At 56.2% G+C, this 16,934-nt stretch overlaps 1 protein-coding gene across 2 annotated transcripts in view; it reads left to right on the top strand.

Moving 5' to 3' along the window:
- The first annotated feature begins 13,078 nt into the window (after positions 1-13,078).
- Positions 13,079-16,934, top strand: part of C17H4orf50 (chromosome 17 C4orf50 homolog) — a 45,357-nt gene continuing 41,501 nt past the window's right edge. For both annotated transcript variants that reach the window (XM_045528370.1, XM_045528369.1), the window contains exon 1: positions 13,079-13,368. In XM_045528370.1, coding sequence (XP_045384326.1) covers positions 13,082-13,368 — 287 coding nt within the window. In that variant the 5' untranslated portion in view covers positions 13,079-13,081. The remainder of the gene's footprint in view (positions 13,369-16,934) is intronic.

Below are 16,934 nucleotides of genomic sequence, written 5' to 3'. Positions count from 1 at the left end.
GCTAGTGACGCTGCAGGTCCCCAGCAGGGTCCAGTGTCTCCTCCGGCCCGCAGCCCACTCGCGTCTCTCAGTGGGGGCTTCCCGGCGAGACCTTGCCTGAGTGCCCGTCCCCAGCCCCACCCCTTCTTGATTTCTCTACGACGTTCTCATTCACCTGATTTCCTACTGTTTGTGTGCTGCCGTGGTCTGAACCCTAGTCGGGCTCTAAGTTCTGCAAGGGTGGGGACGTTGTCTTTCTCCCTGGGACTAACGCAGGCCCGGGCATATTGGGCATAGTCACCAAGGGCGTGAAAGTGCCTACAGCAGGGGTTCCCCAAGTGGGGTCCTGGACCAGCAGCACCCACATCACCTGGGGACCTGCGGGAGGTGCCCCTTCTCAGGCCACCCCAGACCTGCGGCGTCAGAAACTCTGGGCATGGGGCACGGCCATCTGCGTTTAGCCAGCCCTCTGGGCGACGCTGGCCAGCAAGCGTGAGAACCGCTGCTCTACAGCGCACGGGAGGCTTCCGGGGGTCTGTGGAGGCCGTGCGTTTAGTCCTCGCCGGCGCGGGTCCCCGCCCTTCCGCCTCGCGGCATCCTCTCGGTGAAGGGGACCTCCGTCCGCAGTCAGGCTGCCCAGCGCTGCGCCAGCCCGGCGGTTGCCTGCGGGCACCCACACTGGAGGGACAGGGAAGCCCTACTGCGCACATGACAAACTGGAAAAGGTGGAATTTGCCAGGGCCCCTAAACCACCCAGGCACGTGGGTGTCTCAAGGGGAGTTCAGCAGGTGCAGTGCCAAGTAGGGTGGCCAACTGTCCCGGTTTGCCCAGGACAGGAGGGGTTCCCAGGACTTGGGACCTTCAGTGCTAACATCAGGAAAGTGGCAGGCAAATAGAGACAGTTGGTCATCCTGGCACCTAGTGCCAAGTGGGGGTCTAAGAGGCACCACCATGTACTTCCCCTGCCCTCCCCTCTCACTCCCCCCAGCTCCCAGGCTGCAGCTAGATAAATCTTGGACAAATACATGACGTGGCGTCATTAAGTCCATGCTCCTTATTAGCCTGCCCAGAGTGCTGACGTGTCTTGGTGTTTATGTTTTTAAAAGATCCCATCTTAAGAGCATACACTGCATAATTCTATTTCCATGAATTGCAAGAACAGGCATGATCCATCATTCGTGGTAGAAGTCAGAACAGAGTTCCTTTGTTGGGGGGAGTTGACTGAAGCAGGGACGGGGCCTCCTGGGTGCTGGGGCTGTCCCGTGTCCCGTTTGCTGGTGGTGACCCAGGGGTGTGCACGTATAAATGCTCACAGAGCTCCCCTCTTGGTGCCTGTATCCTTTACTGCTTCTAAGCTAGACAATAAGAAATGAAGAATGAGGTTTTGAACCTGGGAAACTTACTTTTTCTGACTATACCCTGATGTGTTTCAGAGAGTCCGAGAGCTGGAGGACAAACTGGAACTCCAGAAGCGGCACCTGAAGGAACTGGAGGAAAAGGTGGGTGGTTGGAGCCCTGCCGTCCCTGCGCTTCCTTTCCAGGGGACATTAGTGTGGAATCTTGTTTTCCCTGCAGCCAGTTCATAACGTCCAAAGAACAGGCTCTGCCTCTAGCCCTCCTCCTCTGCCCCTCTCCAAAACCAGCACCTCCAAGAAATCAGGATCTCCCTCAAATTCCTTTCTCGTAAAGACACTGCCTTCTCAACGGCTGTCGGAAATCCTGCCATGTGGGGCCAGCTCGTGTGTGTGTGTGTATGTGTGTATGTGTGTGTGTGTGCTCGTGTGTGTGTACTCGTGTGTGTGTGTGTGTACTCGCGTGTGTGTGTACTCGTGTGTGTGTATACTCGTATGTGTGTATATGTGTGTACTCCTGTGTGTGTGTACTCGTGTATGTGTGTGTGTACTCCTGTGGGTGTGTGTACTCGTGTGTACTCGTGTGTGTGTGTACTCCTGTGTGTGTGTGTGTACTCGTGTGTGTGTGTACTCCTGTGTGTGTATACTCTGTGTGTGTGTGTACTCCTGTGTGTGTGTGTACTCGTGTGTGTGTGTACTCTGTGTGTGTGTGTACTCCTGTATGTGTGTGTGTACTCCTGTGTGTGTGTACTCCATGTGTGTGTGTACTCCTGTGTGTGTGTGTGTGTGTGTGTGTCTTCCACAAAAGCCCTCCTGAATCCCACCACTGCCACCTCACTAGGAAGGGTACAGTGCCCTTCTTTGTTGGGGGATGCATCAGGTCGGACTGTGACGAGGCTGGTGGCACCCCCTGGCTGTGGGGATTAGTTATTTCCCTTGGAATGCCTTCTGTAGCCCCAGAGCAGTTGTGTGTTCTTGGAAGACGTAGTTTCTTCCAGCCCGGGGGACATGAGACTGGCCTCTCACTGGCCTTTTGGGTGTGTCCTGCCCAGCCCCATTTATCTCTCTGCCATGGCAACCATTTTCTGGGTGAGGAAACTGAGGCAGAGATGGACTGGGGCACCTGTGCACAGTTTCGCAGCTAGGAAGGGGTGGCTGGGGGCTTCAGGATTGCTGCAGCCACCCTTCCTGTCCCCTCCACCATGCGCCGCTGACGCCGGCAGACACGCGTCTCGTTCAGGTGCGTGTGACGCAGCACCACGATGGGGCCTCCCCTTCCTCTGCCCATGCCTGGCGGCTGTGAGTCCTAGATGGCTGGGTGCAGCCGTCCATGTTGTCACACGGGCAGCTCCTGCCACGGGGATAGGGCATCGGCAGATGTTTGTGGAATGAGCAAACAAACGATCGTAGATGGGTACAGAGAAGGAGCATAGTTGCATGTTTTGTGTTACCGAGGTAAGTCCAGTGTGGGGACGAGGTGGAGGGCCGCTGACCCTGTCCCACGAGCCTGACGAGGGGACCCCGGCGTGAACCCTAAAGGGCAGTGGTGTCAGCCCTGAGAAGAGAGAGGGCATTTCTGGGCTTCACGTGGCTGAGGCCTTGTGAGAGAAGAAGCTGACTCACTCCAGGGACCAACCAGGGCCGGAGTCACTGGAGTCACCAGAAGTCACCAGAAGCAGATTTCAGGGCTGTCCAAAAATGGGAGGACAGCCTTCCCCGTCCTGGAGGAGCCACATGCCCCGTGCTGAGAGTGACAGGGTTAGGATTCCACGTTCTCTCACGAGAGTCGGCTGCCAGGCAGGCCATGTCACCTGCCCACCCCCGCCCGGGGCCCCTGGGCCTGGCTGGCTTGCACGGCAGCTGAGGGTCTGCACGCATGCACGGGCTGGGCTCTCCTGCAGTTCCTGCTGCTCTCATGGGACCCTGGTCTAGGCTGATGCCTCGAGTGCCCCTCTGCCAGATGCCCACTCCCCCACCAAACTCCTGGGGCTATTTTGAGGACCCAGGGGGATCTCAAGTATCATTCAGTTTAAGAATTTCTTGGGACATAAGCTGGCTTTGCAGACAGGTGAGTCCAGGCTTCCCTCTGGCGCTGCCTAGCCGGGCCCTCTGCACCAGGCCCTGGTGTTTGTTTCCACCTGCTGCCGGGAGGGAGGCTCGGTCTCCTCGGTGCGTGTGAGGACTGAATCGGTCGAGCTCATGAAAGGTCCAGGCAGGGAGGGTGGGCCTCCAGGGCCGGTTCTTCCTACCTTCCCGTCTCCCAGGGAGCCTGACGACTTCCACTGGCAAAGTGGGTCACAGAGCCAGGTATGCCAGAAGAAAGGTTTCCGGCACGACCGCAGTTGTTCTTGCTGACTGAAATGCTGGAAGTCAGGTCGGAGAGGCACATGCAGGACATAAGGCCGGCTGCACCCCCAGCAGCGGAGAATAGCTGGGAAATGCTTGCATCCTCTTTCTGGCTCCTTTTTACTCTTTTCTCAGAGCAAATGTTTGTAGACTGCTCTGTCCCCTTTTGTCACAGCAGGGAGTTGCAAAGGCTGGTGTGCAAAGCAGGAGGGATTGGCCGGGATGGACGCTGGGTTAGGTCTGCAGGGCCAGAGACATTCCGAGATGCCTGCACGCACCTTCATCTCCTCGTGGGCACTGCTGGCCTGTGATGGTGGGAAGTGACTCCAGCCACCACTGTCAGGGGCTCATCGGTCCCTTTGTTGCAGCCAGAAACTCTTTCCTGGCACACCCCACTGGGTGGTCTTGGCAAGTCATCCCCTTCCAGACCTCAGTTTCCCCATGTAGCAGATGAAGGGCTGTGTGACACCCCAGGCCCTTCTAGTTCTAACTTCCAGTGACCCTAACTCTTGTTTAAAAGCTGATAGCTATTCTTTTGGACTTTACTTTTTAAAATAAATAATATAGTGTAGATATTACCTTGTATTAGGGGAAAAAACCCAAGGATTACTTTCAAAATATGATGTTTAAATATGTTTCACCTAATGACTACCAATTCTCTTCGGAAAAAGCAAGTCCTGGATAAGTTAAGAAAAAAAAATTCTACTTTTAAGTTGACATGTAATTTTTCCTTCCTTTAAGGACGCTTTTTCCCCTGCTATTTTTTTTTTTTCTTTTTAAAAGTAGGCTAATGAAATGGCACAAAAGATTTTAAACAGTGGATCTCTTGGAGGAAAGAACTCCGGCAGGGCTGGTGTCAGAGGAAGGGCTGTGTGTCTCCAAGTTAGACGGGGTGACCTGGAGGGGACTGTCCTGCTTCCTGGTGGGCACGTCACGCCCTGGTCTTCGGTGGGTGCCACTAGCCGTGCTGTCTCTTTGCACTGGCCTGCCCAGGCTCTGCAGCACCAAAGCGTCCGGTCCCCAGTGGCCTCCCCGTCTGCGTTAGCCAGAGCGTGTGAAGTGCGGCGGGATCACCGGCCGGGGCCCCGGCGCGTCCGGGGTGGGTTTCCTGGGTGCGGGCAGCCCCGGAGCCTGTTTGCTTCCGCTTCTCTCCCCGGACCCAAGCCCCCTGTCACAGTTCTTGTAAAATGCTGTCATTGAATTCCATACTACATATCTTACATCTTTTTTTCTTTTTTCTTTTTTTTCCTCATTTTCTTTTGGTCTTATTTTATAGTTTTTGTTCCTTTTTTTGTTTTTCTCACTAGCATTCATTCTGTGGCCTTGATGACTTCCGTGAGCCGAGAACGCGGGTTGGTATCCTTTCCTTTTCACTGATAAAACGACGATTTTCTGAAAAAGGAGGCTTCCTCCCAGTCTCTGACTGTGACGTTCCTTGTGGAACGTGGCCCTGGGCCCGGGTGTCCCGGGTGCCTGAGGAGTTCCGCCCCTCGGAGCGAGATCAGGGAAGCTCTGTGAATAAGAAGTTCCCCTGTGCACTTTCGTCCTGCAGCGGAGGCTTCTGTTTTATTCCAAAGGTTCTTTCTAGTCTGGCTTCAGTCCCTGGTGTTCCCTGGTGCCTTGTGACCAGGAAATCCTCTGTAGGGTCCAGAGCGAGTGGCTTCCAGGGCCCGGGACTGTAGAGCAGGTGGCTGCTGGGTGCAGGGCTCATGACACCAGAGCACCTGACGTGCAAACTGCCCAGGGGGCCTGTGCAGGAAGTCACCCAGCGGCCTGCCCCTTACCCCGGCTCTGTGCCTGGTTTGATGCCGCGCTGTGGGACTGCAGAGTGAAGCCGGCCACAGCTGGCCCTGCTCTGACCACTGAGCTCTGTGTGTTCCCAGGACCCAGCGCCCACCCTGAGTTCCCACTTTGGCATGTAGACCCCCCACTTGCTCCCTGCTGTGAGTGCCCATCTCAGGGCTGGGGTCAGCTGGGAGCCTAGACTCTGGAATTCTGCCTCTGAATCAGACCAGGGCGAGGGGATCAGCCCATCCCTGAGCTTGGGGGATGCCCGCTGTGCCCACCAGCTGCCTAGACGCCTCGGGCTGAGCTCTGAGGCCGGGCCCCTGCCTCACGCCCACAAGGGCTTTGGTCTGGTACCTTCTGCCCCAGTGCCTGGGCCAGTACTGGGCACGTGGGAGATATTCATTCAATGTTTGTGAAATGGATAAAGGAAGGATCTCAGGTCTTAGAAGACAACTTACACTCCGTCCCACCAGATGAGAGGTGGGGGTGGCCACAGGGGTTTGGGTGGGTTTTGGAGGATGGGGGATCCCAGCCCTGCTGCTGCTGCTTCCCTGGACAGTGGGGGAAGGTCCCTCAGGGACTCAGCCGGAGCTTCAGGGCAGCAGTGGGGGAGGGGCAGATAAGCCAAGGGCTGCTTTAGGCATTTTAACCCTTGGTTCTTGTGTCATTTCCAATTATTTTTTAACCTTACAGGATGAAAAAAGAGTTTATGGAGCAAACTGAGTCCCTACGGCAACCCCAACCCCACTAAAACCAAAATTCAACAGTGAAATAACTTACTCAAAAGCCCAGAGACCACAAACAGAATTCACATGTGTTTGGCAACAACTTTAAGGGGAGGCCTTTGGACAGACGGCTGGGTCCTGGCTAGCCCAGGGTAAGAACTCCGCAGGGACGATGGGGATTTTATCAAACTTGGAGCCACATTCATGTCCCAGCTGTGGCACCTTCAAGAGTCCAAGGAGGCAGAGACATGAATTCCAGGAAACTAAGTGCAATTACCAGAAACCAAGGACCAGAGCCACCGTGCCGCCCTTGTCCCCACGCCTTGTGCCTGCCCCGGCCGCAGTGTGCGTGCCCAGCTGGGCACAGACACCTCTCTGCCCTGTGTACATAAATCTCCACAACCCTGCTGTGTCCATCCGGAGTCTGTCCCAGAGCGACTTGCGAATAGCCCTGTGATCTGAACCCCCGTTCAAGCCCCAGTCAGCAGAACCTCTAAATCTGTGCACACCTGGACTCAGCAGCAGGAGCCAGAGAGACAGAGCGGGATTCCAGTGAGGGCCTGGAGCCTTGCCCGCCCTGGAGGAGCAGACTTCGGGGACCTCAGATTTCCCAGTGGAAGCTGAGGGCTCCATCACTCTTGTGGGTGTGACGTGACAAAAGTCCCAGAGCATGACTCTCCCTGGGGCCAGGTGGAGTGAGGACTGAGAAAGCGGATGCAGTCACTGACCAGGGCCTGCTTTGCCTGCCTTGCATCTTGCTTATAATCTGCAGGGGCTCCAGGGAAGAGGTGCCAGGGCAGTGCCCAGGGTGCCTGTGGGACACGGCTGCTTCCACGGGGGTCTGACACCAGGGCCCGCTGTCACACCACGGGGAGGAAGTGCGCCCTTCCTGCTGAGGGAGGCTGCCCCTGCATGGAGCCAGGAGAGGCTGCAGGGTGTTGGAGGCCTCCCCAGAGAAGGGATGGGCAGCCGCGGAGGGCCGGACGCCAGCGGGGGACAGTCCTCTGGGAGGACATTGCTGGAGAAGTGGCTCTCTGTTGTTCCTGTTGTTCTTCCTGGGTAGGGCGGGGCGTCTGCAAAGGAAGCACCTGCTCACACGACTGTCGTCTCCCAGACTGTGCGGGCAGCTCTGGAGCCAGAGTGGATGGGGTGAGGAGAAGAGCGTGGCTGGGAAGGGGAGGCCAGCCAGTCTGTGCTGCAGACCCGGCCGAAGGCGAGGACGGGCCACCAGACGGCTGGCTGTGAGCGGAAAGGCCCGGTGCTCTGCTCTTGGGCCGAGGAGCAGCCCTGTGATCTCCAGTGAGAAGGCCTTTGGACAAAAGGGACGTGACTGAAATCCAGGCAGCTGAGGGAACCGCAGGGGGACGGTACCCGACAGAGGAGCTGACAGTTCTCAGGAGGCCAGATGCATGGGTGGGGGACACAGTGCCCTGCACATGGGGCCCTGCCAGCCGGGAGGGCTGCCTGCACGACACCAAAGGATTTGGGGGCTCTAAGCAACCGTGCACCAGGACAGCCAAAGAGTGCCATTATCTTTTGAAATCCAAATCCCAAAGCACCTGCTGGCCCAGCCCCCATAACTTACCAACCCTTGGTGACCAAACGTGAACCAACTGATGTCTTTGCTTGAAAAACAGCGCCTGAGCAACGGAGGCAGTGGCGGGAGTGTGGGAGCGCGCGGTGAGTGGGAACAAAGCACGCCTGTGTCCCAGGCTGGGGAGACACAGCACGCCCGTGTCCCAGGCTGGGGAGACACAGCACGCCCGTGTCCCGGGCTGGGGACACACAGCACGCCCGTGTCCCGGGCTGGGGACACACAGCACGCCCGTGTCCCGGGCTGGGGAGACACAGCACGCCCGTGTCCCGGGCTGGGGACACACAGCACGCCCGTGTCCCGGGCTGGGGAGACACAGCACGCCCATGTCCCTGGCTGGGGACACACAGGACGCAGCTGACTGCCGTGAGGTCCCAGAGGCGCCCGTGGGTCTCCGCTGTGCAGTACAGCGCCCGTCCGGCACCCCTGGAGGCACGTGCAGGAGTGCAGTTCCTGTCCTGCGAGTCTGCCCAGCTGTCCACGAAGACCATGTGTGACAGAAATGGCCTTGGCTTTGAAGTCAGACCCAGCTGGTCACTCTCAGCCCGGCCACTCCTTGCTGCTCTGAGGAATGGGGGTGATGGTTCCAGGCAACGCGGAACTGTTAGACCCGCAGCCTCCCACGGGCCACGCTGGGCTGCTGCAGGAGACACAGCGTCCCACTCTGTCTGTGGGAGGCGTCCTCAAAGGAGTCCACACAGCCGGCCAGGGGCCAGGACCCCTTCTCTCCGGCCCCCCAGGAAGCAGCTTAGATGGAGGGAACGAGGTCCACCCAGGCAGGTATGGGAGCGGCACTGCTTCCGAGCCCCAAGTTCCTGGTTAGGGTTTCTCGTAACATCCCCAGGTGTAGCTTACTGGGTCCCTCCTAGGGCCAGGCTCGCTGACAAGGGCCTCTGTGCTCAGGGAGCCTCTGCACTCTGGCAGCCACCAGACACACAGCTGCACGTCACCCACAGCCGTGTGCCCGGGGAGGCGTGTCGGTCACGCGGTTGCTGCTGCTGTTGGCTGGCAATGCGTGTGTGGTTCCCAGGGGAGCAGGCTGCACATCCTGGGAACCCAAGGTCACTTCCTCACGTAGGAAGGAGAAGGGTGGCTCACAGACCCGCTGGGAGGACTCAGCAGAGGGCCGTGGAAGGCTCCTGGCACAGAGACACCTGTGGTGCAGCCTACACCCATGGGCTTCCACCTCTCGCCTCAATCCTCTGTGGGCCAAAGGCAGCCAAAGGCAGCCAGGGACGAGTTGGGGCAGCGGAGTCGAAGCCTCGCAGCTGTGCTCCGTCACTGCCATCGTGGCAGTCTCGTGGAGGCCGGGAGCGAGGTGGGGCCAGGAGACCAGCTGCACGTGGACAAGCCGTGCTGGTTGCTCCGGGAAGTCAGTCCCCTGTGGCTGCAAGACCTTTCTCACTGGGTTCCACTTCACTCTGGGTGTCCGGCTGGTCACGGATGTGATTTTGCTCCAGTGACATGCTGAACTGAACTGGGTGAAGGGACAAGTGCTCTGGGCTGATGCTACTAGAGTTAGCTCAAGCTAAGGGTCCAAGGTGCCCTGGAGTTTGCACACAGTGCTGGGCCCCGGGGGAAACAAACATGTGTTCAGGGGCCGTGGCTCACCCCACGGGTTGCCCACCTGCTCCAGCTCTGGCGTCACTGTCCTTTCCCAGAGAATTCCCCATCCTCCTCCCCCGCCCCCTGCTGGCCTCTACTGCCTCCTCACCCCACCCCCACCACCTGCTGCTCTCCCTCCCCTGCTGTAGCCAATCCCATAACTAATCTGTAACCATAGGAACGCTGCCTGACACTCCCAGTGCAAACCATGGCCTGTTTGATTTTTGTTTATCTTCTGACATTTAACCAGAACCTGCTAGGCGGCCAGCCAACGTGGGGTCCTTGTCCTCTCTTGGGTTACCTGAACGCTTGGGGGCTTCTGTAGACCCAAAACTATGCCCCCCGGGTCTGGCTCTGCACTAGGATGGAGCCCAGGTCTTCAGATGGCTGGGCCTCCCCTGTCCCTCCCCCCACCTCTCTGGCGTTGCCGTTCCATCTGAGGTGGGGACTCTGGTGTCCTTCCTGTGGCCACCCTCAGACTGGGGAACCTTCCCAAGCCTCCCAGAGGGCCAGGGCCCCATCCTTACAGCCACCCACAGGGGTCCATAAGCCACAGGCAGGTCACGTTCCCTTCTGTCTCCCCCACTCCACCTTGTTCTCCCCCCAGGAGTTTCCGTCACTTATCCAGAAAGAGCCTGGAGACACTTCCCCAGGGAGGCCCTGCCATTCCCCTGCCCTTAGGGGAGGGGGAGGATGTACCCGCCTCAGGGCTGCTCCCCCCAGAAAGGGCTGGAGCTCCTGCTTCCTCCTGGGGAGGCCTCAGGGTGATTTTCAGTCTGTCGCTCTGCTGCCTTCACTGTGGATGGATCCTCGAGGCCCAGGCCCAGGCCCTGGGAGCTCGCAGGAGCCTCCACAGCTGGGAGGGGAGCTGCCACCAGTCTCGTTGTGCACGGGGCTGCGTCACTTGCTTAAGATCACACAGCAAGTAAGTGGCGGGGCTGGACCAGCCCAGGCAGCTGACCGCAGGGTCTGGGGGCGGCACGGCTCTTTCTGGATAAGTGACGGAAACTCCTGGGGGGAGAACAAGGTGGAGTGGGGGAGACAGAAGGGAACGTGGCCTGCCTGTGGCTTATGGACCCCTGTGGGTGGCTGTAAGGATGGGGCCCTGGCCCTCTGGGAGGCTTGGGAAGGTTCCCCAGTCTGAGGGTGGCCACAGGAAGGACACCAGAGTCCCCACCTCAGATGGAACGGCAACGCCAGAGAGGTGGGGGGAGGGACAGGGGAGGCCCAGCCATCTGAAGACCTGGGCTCCATCCTAGTGCAGAGCCAGACCCGGGGGGCATAGTTTTGGGTCTACAGAAGCCCCCAAGCGTTCAGGTAACCCAAGAGAGGACAAGGACCCCACGTTGGCTGGCCGCCTAGCAGGTTCTGGTTAAATGTCAGAAGATAAACAAAAATCAAGCTGCCCAGAGCAGCTCGCTGCGTGTGTGCCGCCCCCATGAGCGATCTGCACAGATCGACTTGTTCCTTCCTCCGCAGCTCTTGGCTTACGCACCGTTTTTACCCCTTTTATGAGAGCTTAGGTTTTACTCTTCCAGGATCACACCTGGAACGTGATGGAGACAGGACGAACCCAGGCAGGCGGCCCCAGCTCCCCGGGTCTGTCTGAGTTGCTCCGTGGCACCTCTCCCAGCCAGCGTGCACCCCGCCCCTGCCTCCGACTGCCCCCGCCCACTGCGACCCCTCATGGCCACCCAGACACTGGCCACTGTCAGGGAAATATGATTAAAGACAAAAGCTTGTCCCAGCTCAGAAAACCTTTCCACAAAGGTGGAAGAGAAGCAAAATCTTGTATTAGTGAATAAGCATTAACCCAGGATGTGACATGCATTGCAGGCGACCCCTGAGAGCTTGTGAAGACAGAAAGCTCCCCCATTCCCGTGGCCGGGCACAGCCCACGCACATTCTCGGTGGAACAGTCACCACTGGTACACCGGCTCCTCCTGAGTTCGCCTGGTGATCGGGGTGACCTGTGTTCAGTCCTTTTACCCAAAGGAACAAATGAACCTCTTGTCTTCACGACAGGAGGCACTTTTGCAACTTGGAGCCAGGTGCCCACGGTGTTAGGCACCGTCCCTCCCACAGGACGCCAGGGCTGCTATTTTCCTTGGATATTAGATTCCAAAGAGATGGTTTGAAGGTCCTAGAATGACATTCTTGGGTCATAAAGCTGGCAAAAGGCTTATTTTGCTTGAAAGAGGATTTACATATGTTTCAAAGATTCAAAGAAGGAACTTACAAGTTTTCTAAAGTAAATACTAAAAGAAAAGAGAAGAGGGAAAGTCTCTTCCCTTATTTTTAACAGGGGAATTAAGCCTCTTATTTTCGATTTTTCTTTGCCCTGACACCTCTCTGCAGCAGGTCTGGCCTGTTGCCACCCCTCCTCCTGCATGCGAGCTGCCTGCCCCCCACCCCTGCAAGCCCCAGAGTGCTCGATCCCTAAATCACAGTGGCCCAGGCACCACCCGATTGCCCCGTGCCGACGGAGAGATGCAGAGTCCTTGAGTGTCTGTGTGGATGTGGCCCCAGGCCCCTCTGTCCGTTCTCACTTCCCCCTTCTGTGTGCCCACTGGGCCAGCCAAGCCCAGACTGCCCCATTCCCGCTGCCTGTCCTGCCGCACTGCGTAAGGCAGTGGCCTGAGGAGCCCTCCACTGGGGGTCTCCTACCCACCTCTTCCTGCTGCAGGTCTCATCCCTCCTAAGGTCTCGGCAGCCCCAGGCTTCCTCTCCCACCTCTGGGCGCCAAGAGGATGTTTCCTCCTGCCCTGGGGTCTTGTTGCAGCCACGCCTATTGTATCTCCTGTGTGGGGACACGCACTCTCCAGTTCCGGAGTCAGATCTCATTTCAATCCACAGCTTGTCCACGTGCAGCTGGTCTCCTGGCCCCGCCTCGCTCCCGGCCTCCACAAGACTGCCACGATGGCGGTGATGGAGCACAGCTGCGAGGCTTCGATTCCGCTGCCCCAACTCGTCCCTGGCTGCCTTTGGCTGCCTTTGGTCCACAGAGGATTGAGGCGGGAGGCGGAAGCCCATGGGTGTAGGCTGCACCACGGGTGTCTAACTGCCACTTTCCATTCCATCCGTGGGGCTGGACAAGCTCCTCCACCTTCCAGAGCCTCCATTTGCCCATCTGTAAAGTGGTCATGTGAATGCCCACCTCACAGGGTCACTGGGAGAGGTGGACCAGGTAAGGCATGAGAGGCCCCAGCGTGGCTGACACTGGAGCGTGTTAATTTCCCACCCCTTCCTCTAGCAAGCTGTGAGTCCTCAATAGCCACGGGCTGTGCCCGGAGAGGAGGTGTGGAACCTCACTTGTTACTGCGGAAAAACTTGAGCTTCCTTTACTACTGAGAATGTATAACACTGATGGTCCTGCCTGGAGATCTTATTTTTCCTCATTGTACACATTACTAAGCATTTAATTCCAAGTGATTTTTCTGTGACTTTTGCTTGCCTTGGGTGAGTTCTGGCTGCTGTCTTGTAAAACGAGAGGCTTTCATTCATATTGCATGACGTTTGTGCGAACAAAACCCATGTCACCCACTCATGAATAATACACCTGTTCTTGCCCTCCCCAAAGGATATTTTCCTGAACAATCTGAAGGCACAGCCACCACCTCGGAATCTCCAGGACGTCAGTGTTGCAAATTCACTTAACTTTATTAAGTCTTGCTCCATGAAATATTTACGAGATGGAGCCAACAGCTAAGGGAAGGACAGAAAAAAACTTCAGCTATGTCATCAGAGCGCCCAGCAGCGACGGGTCCGATATAGTGAAGGTTGATGTGAAGGTTGACACGTCCTGGGTGTTCCGGGACGTGGAAGATAGCAGTGAGGAGCCGGGACGTCTTCCGGAAGCAGCAGCCAGTAGCCCTGATGTGGACACAGGAACACTCAGGAAGCAGCTGGAATCCTCCGAACAGAAGCTGCTGGCAGCGGTGGACAAGCACATGAGGTCGGAATCCGCGCTGAGGAGCAGGTAGTTGTGCTGTTTTGACCTCTTTGTGTGTATTTAGCAAATCCTGGGGCATCATAACTGTGTTATCATGGTGTGTCGAATCGTCTCTACAGCCGAGGAAATGGGCTCACCGAGGTACGTCACCACCGAGGGCAGTCGTTTGTGCTCAGTCCCTCCTGTCTTTCCCGGCCTCTCTCCCTGGCTCCCATCTGGACATAGCCAGTGGGAGACCCCGGAAGGCAGGAGGAAGGGGGAGGCCGGGGCCTTTCCCCTCACTTCTACTCTGGCTGTTGTCATCCCCCACTGTGGCTGTAACTCAGACACGCTCTCTGCTTCCTCTGTGGTCCCAGCTCCTGCGGGATGGCCTGGCTCCCCCGCCCTGGTGACACGATCTCCACCCCCAGGGCCAGAAGTGGCTCCTGGCAGTTGCTAGTCAGGGCTGCCTGTCACCTCTGCCTGGCCTTGTGGCTCTGCCATCCTCTTTGCAATAGTTTCTCTGCTGAATTCCCTGGCCTGGCCTCTGTTTTCCTGAGGGAGGTGACATGGTCCCTAGGTGGCACATCTGAGTGCAGGTCTTTCTCCAAAGCCCATGGTCTTTCCTGATGATTTATTGACACCGAGGCTGGCAGAGTGAGGTGGGGCCTTTCATGTGTATCAGAGCAGAAACCAGCATGGTTATGGCTGGGATCGATTCTACTGGGCTTGCTAATATCCCAGCAACCGAGTGCCTTGGATTTTTGTGGGACTTCCCCATTTTCCTCCAATTGCCTTCATTTCAATAAAGACAAATCATTAAAGGTGTATGTACATATGATTTGCCATTTTCCCTTTTGGTAAAACTTTTCACATGAAGAGATTCACAAATCAGAAAAATTCTCTTGTTATCCTATGTGATTACTCATTCATACACGCGTTCATTCCTCCTGCAACCTGCACTTACTCCCGGGAGTCAGGCACTAAGCCGCGCTCGCTTGCTTGGACAGCGGTACCAAAGGCAGCAGTCCTCACTGAATGTCAGTGATCTCTTGGTACCTGCAGCTGTAAGTGAGACATGTAAGGAAACCAGTTTGCCACTGGCTGATTGATATAAACGAGAGCTGAGTTCCTGCAGAGTATTTCTGATCACAAAACATCATCAAACTTCTAAATAAAGACCCCAAAAACTTCTAATAGTAAACATTGAAATAAATGTGGGCTATGCATCCATTTAAGAAAGACTAATAAAAATGAGGAAGCTAGTAACTTAGGCAACCGTTCCGGTTCGGAGGGGGCAGCCTCAGCGCTCAGGGCAGGAGCCAGCCCCGTGCAGGGCGCGGCCCCGTGCAGGGTGCACTCACACCCAGCCGCACGCCCACTCGGACTGGACCGCGCGTCCACCAGACCCTCAGAGCTCTGGGGTGTGGGAGGAAACCCCTGCAGACATGGGGAGGGCGTGCCAACTCTACACAGACAGCGGCCTGGCTGGGAATCCATTTTTTTCCTCATCAGCGTCATAACAAAGCGATGTCAAGCAGAGTGATGTCATTTGAGACCTGCTGCACTGCACGCTGGGTGACTCAACAGAAATTTATTTCCTTACATTTCTGGAGCCCAAAATTCCGAGAGCAAAGTGTTGGCAGGGTTAATTTCTCCTGAGGCCTCTCTCCTTGGCTTGCAGACAGCTGCCTCCTCCCAGGTCCTCACCCAGCTGTCCCCCTGTGGTGTGTGCGTCCTGATCTCTCCTTATAAGGACACCGGTCTTAGTGGATTAGGGCCACCCTAATGATTTTCTTTCAACTTAATTACCCCATTAACGGTCTTATCTCCAAATACAGTCATGTTCTGGGGCATTGGGGGTTAGTGCTTCAATACGTGAATTTGGGGGAGGACACAGTTCAGCCCATAGCGTAAGTCCCGGGGGCTGAGAGCCGGGGAAGGCAGGCCCGGCCCTGAGACACTAGATTGCAGCCACACAGGGCTGTGCATTCGAATCTCCCTCCAGAGAAACTGGCAGTGAAAACCAGAAGGTCAGCAGGCCTGGGGGGATGGGCGGGAAACCCCCCCAAAGGAGGCCCCTCGTGTGCGGGAGGCACAGAGAGCCCTGGGGCACCACACCTGCTGGAGCTGAGGGGCTGCGTGGCCAGGGCCTGGGAAATGCGGCTGGTGCCCCCTGTTCTCTTTGATGATGGGGTGCAGCATCTTGCGGGAGAGGGGTGGGGCTGAAGGAGAAAAGGCCCCCACGCCAGTCCCGTCCTGGCCCCCTTGAGCCCCCGATGCGTAGAGCGATGTTATCTCCTTTTACGGATGAGGAAACTGAGGCTGAGAGGATGAAATACATTATCCAGGGTCACTAAGAGCTGAAGCCAGCATCTGGGTGTGTGATTCTGAGTGCAGATTTCAGGCTGGCTAGGGTATGGTAAAAGCTAAGGTAGAGTATGCATTAGATTTGCTTCAATTAAAGAGTTAAAATATAAAAGTATTTATTATAAAAATAATGTAACATCTTTGTTAAAAATTTGAGGAAGAAGACCCCACTCTCATCTTCATCACAGCACTGTGATGTTGCACATTCATTTCCAATCTACATGCAACAAAACTAATAATAGCTGAGCACTTACTGAGTGCGTGGTCGGTACCAAGCCACTGTTTACACGCTTGACAAGTATTAACACAGTTAATCCTTAAAACAACACTGGACATGAGGTCATGATATTCTCCTCGTTGTATAGACTCGGAAATCAAGACACTGGGTGGTTCAGTCACTTACCCGAGACCCCACATAGCATTTACCAAGGCCCAGGCGGGTCCTGCAGCTGTGACGGCCCCGGTGTCCCGCTGCCATAGCACTCTGCAGCACCAGATGTGAATATTTCTATAAACTTGTCATTAGCTTAATCAGTGAAAAACGGCACTTCGTTGTCTCGTTTCATGTTTGGGAGTGTATTAGTTTCCTACGGCGGCTGCGACAAGTTACCACAAACTTGGTGGCTCAAAACAACACAAATTGATTGTCTTACAGTTCTGCAGGCCAGAGGTCAGAAATCAGTCTCGCTGGGCTGAAGTCAAGGTGTCAGGAGGGCCGAGCTCTCCAGCGGTCACAGGGGAGTCCCTTTCCTTGCCTTTTCTGTCTGCAGAGCTGCGTTCCTTGGCTCCTGGGACCTTCCTCTATCCTTGGAGCCAGCAGTGCAGCATCCTGCTTCAGTGTTAACATGGCCTCTCTAGGGTCCGGTCCCTCCGCCCCTCCTCCTCAGGATGATGTGGTTGCAGTTAGGACCCCCTGAACAACCCAAGGTCACCTCCCCATCTCAAGATCCTCAACGTAGTCACCTGTGCAGTCTCTTTTGCATTTTAAAGTAACACCTATAGGCTCCAGGGATATGTCCAGGACCTGGATATATTTGGGGGCCACAATTCAGCCTTCCAAGGTGAGCTTAGTCATTTTCTGCCTAGTTTAAGATTAGAAATCGCATCAGAATTAAATGTTGTCTCATGTTTAATGCTGCAGTGCAATCTGAAAAACTAAACAGACAGGCTTTTCTTTTTCCTTTCAGATCTCGCCACCTTTCAGCACCCATCAGAAAGTGCTCAGTCTGAGTCTGACCCGTTCC

This window comes from Lemur catta, chromosome 17, assembly GCF_020740605.2.
Source record: "Lemur catta isolate mLemCat1 chromosome 17, mLemCat1.pri, whole genome shotgun sequence".
Taxonomy (NCBI): Eukaryota; Metazoa; Chordata; class Mammalia; order Primates; family Lemuridae; genus Lemur; species Lemur catta.
Note: the sequence above shows the minus strand (reverse complement) of the source record. Positions and strands in the feature narration are given on the sequence as shown.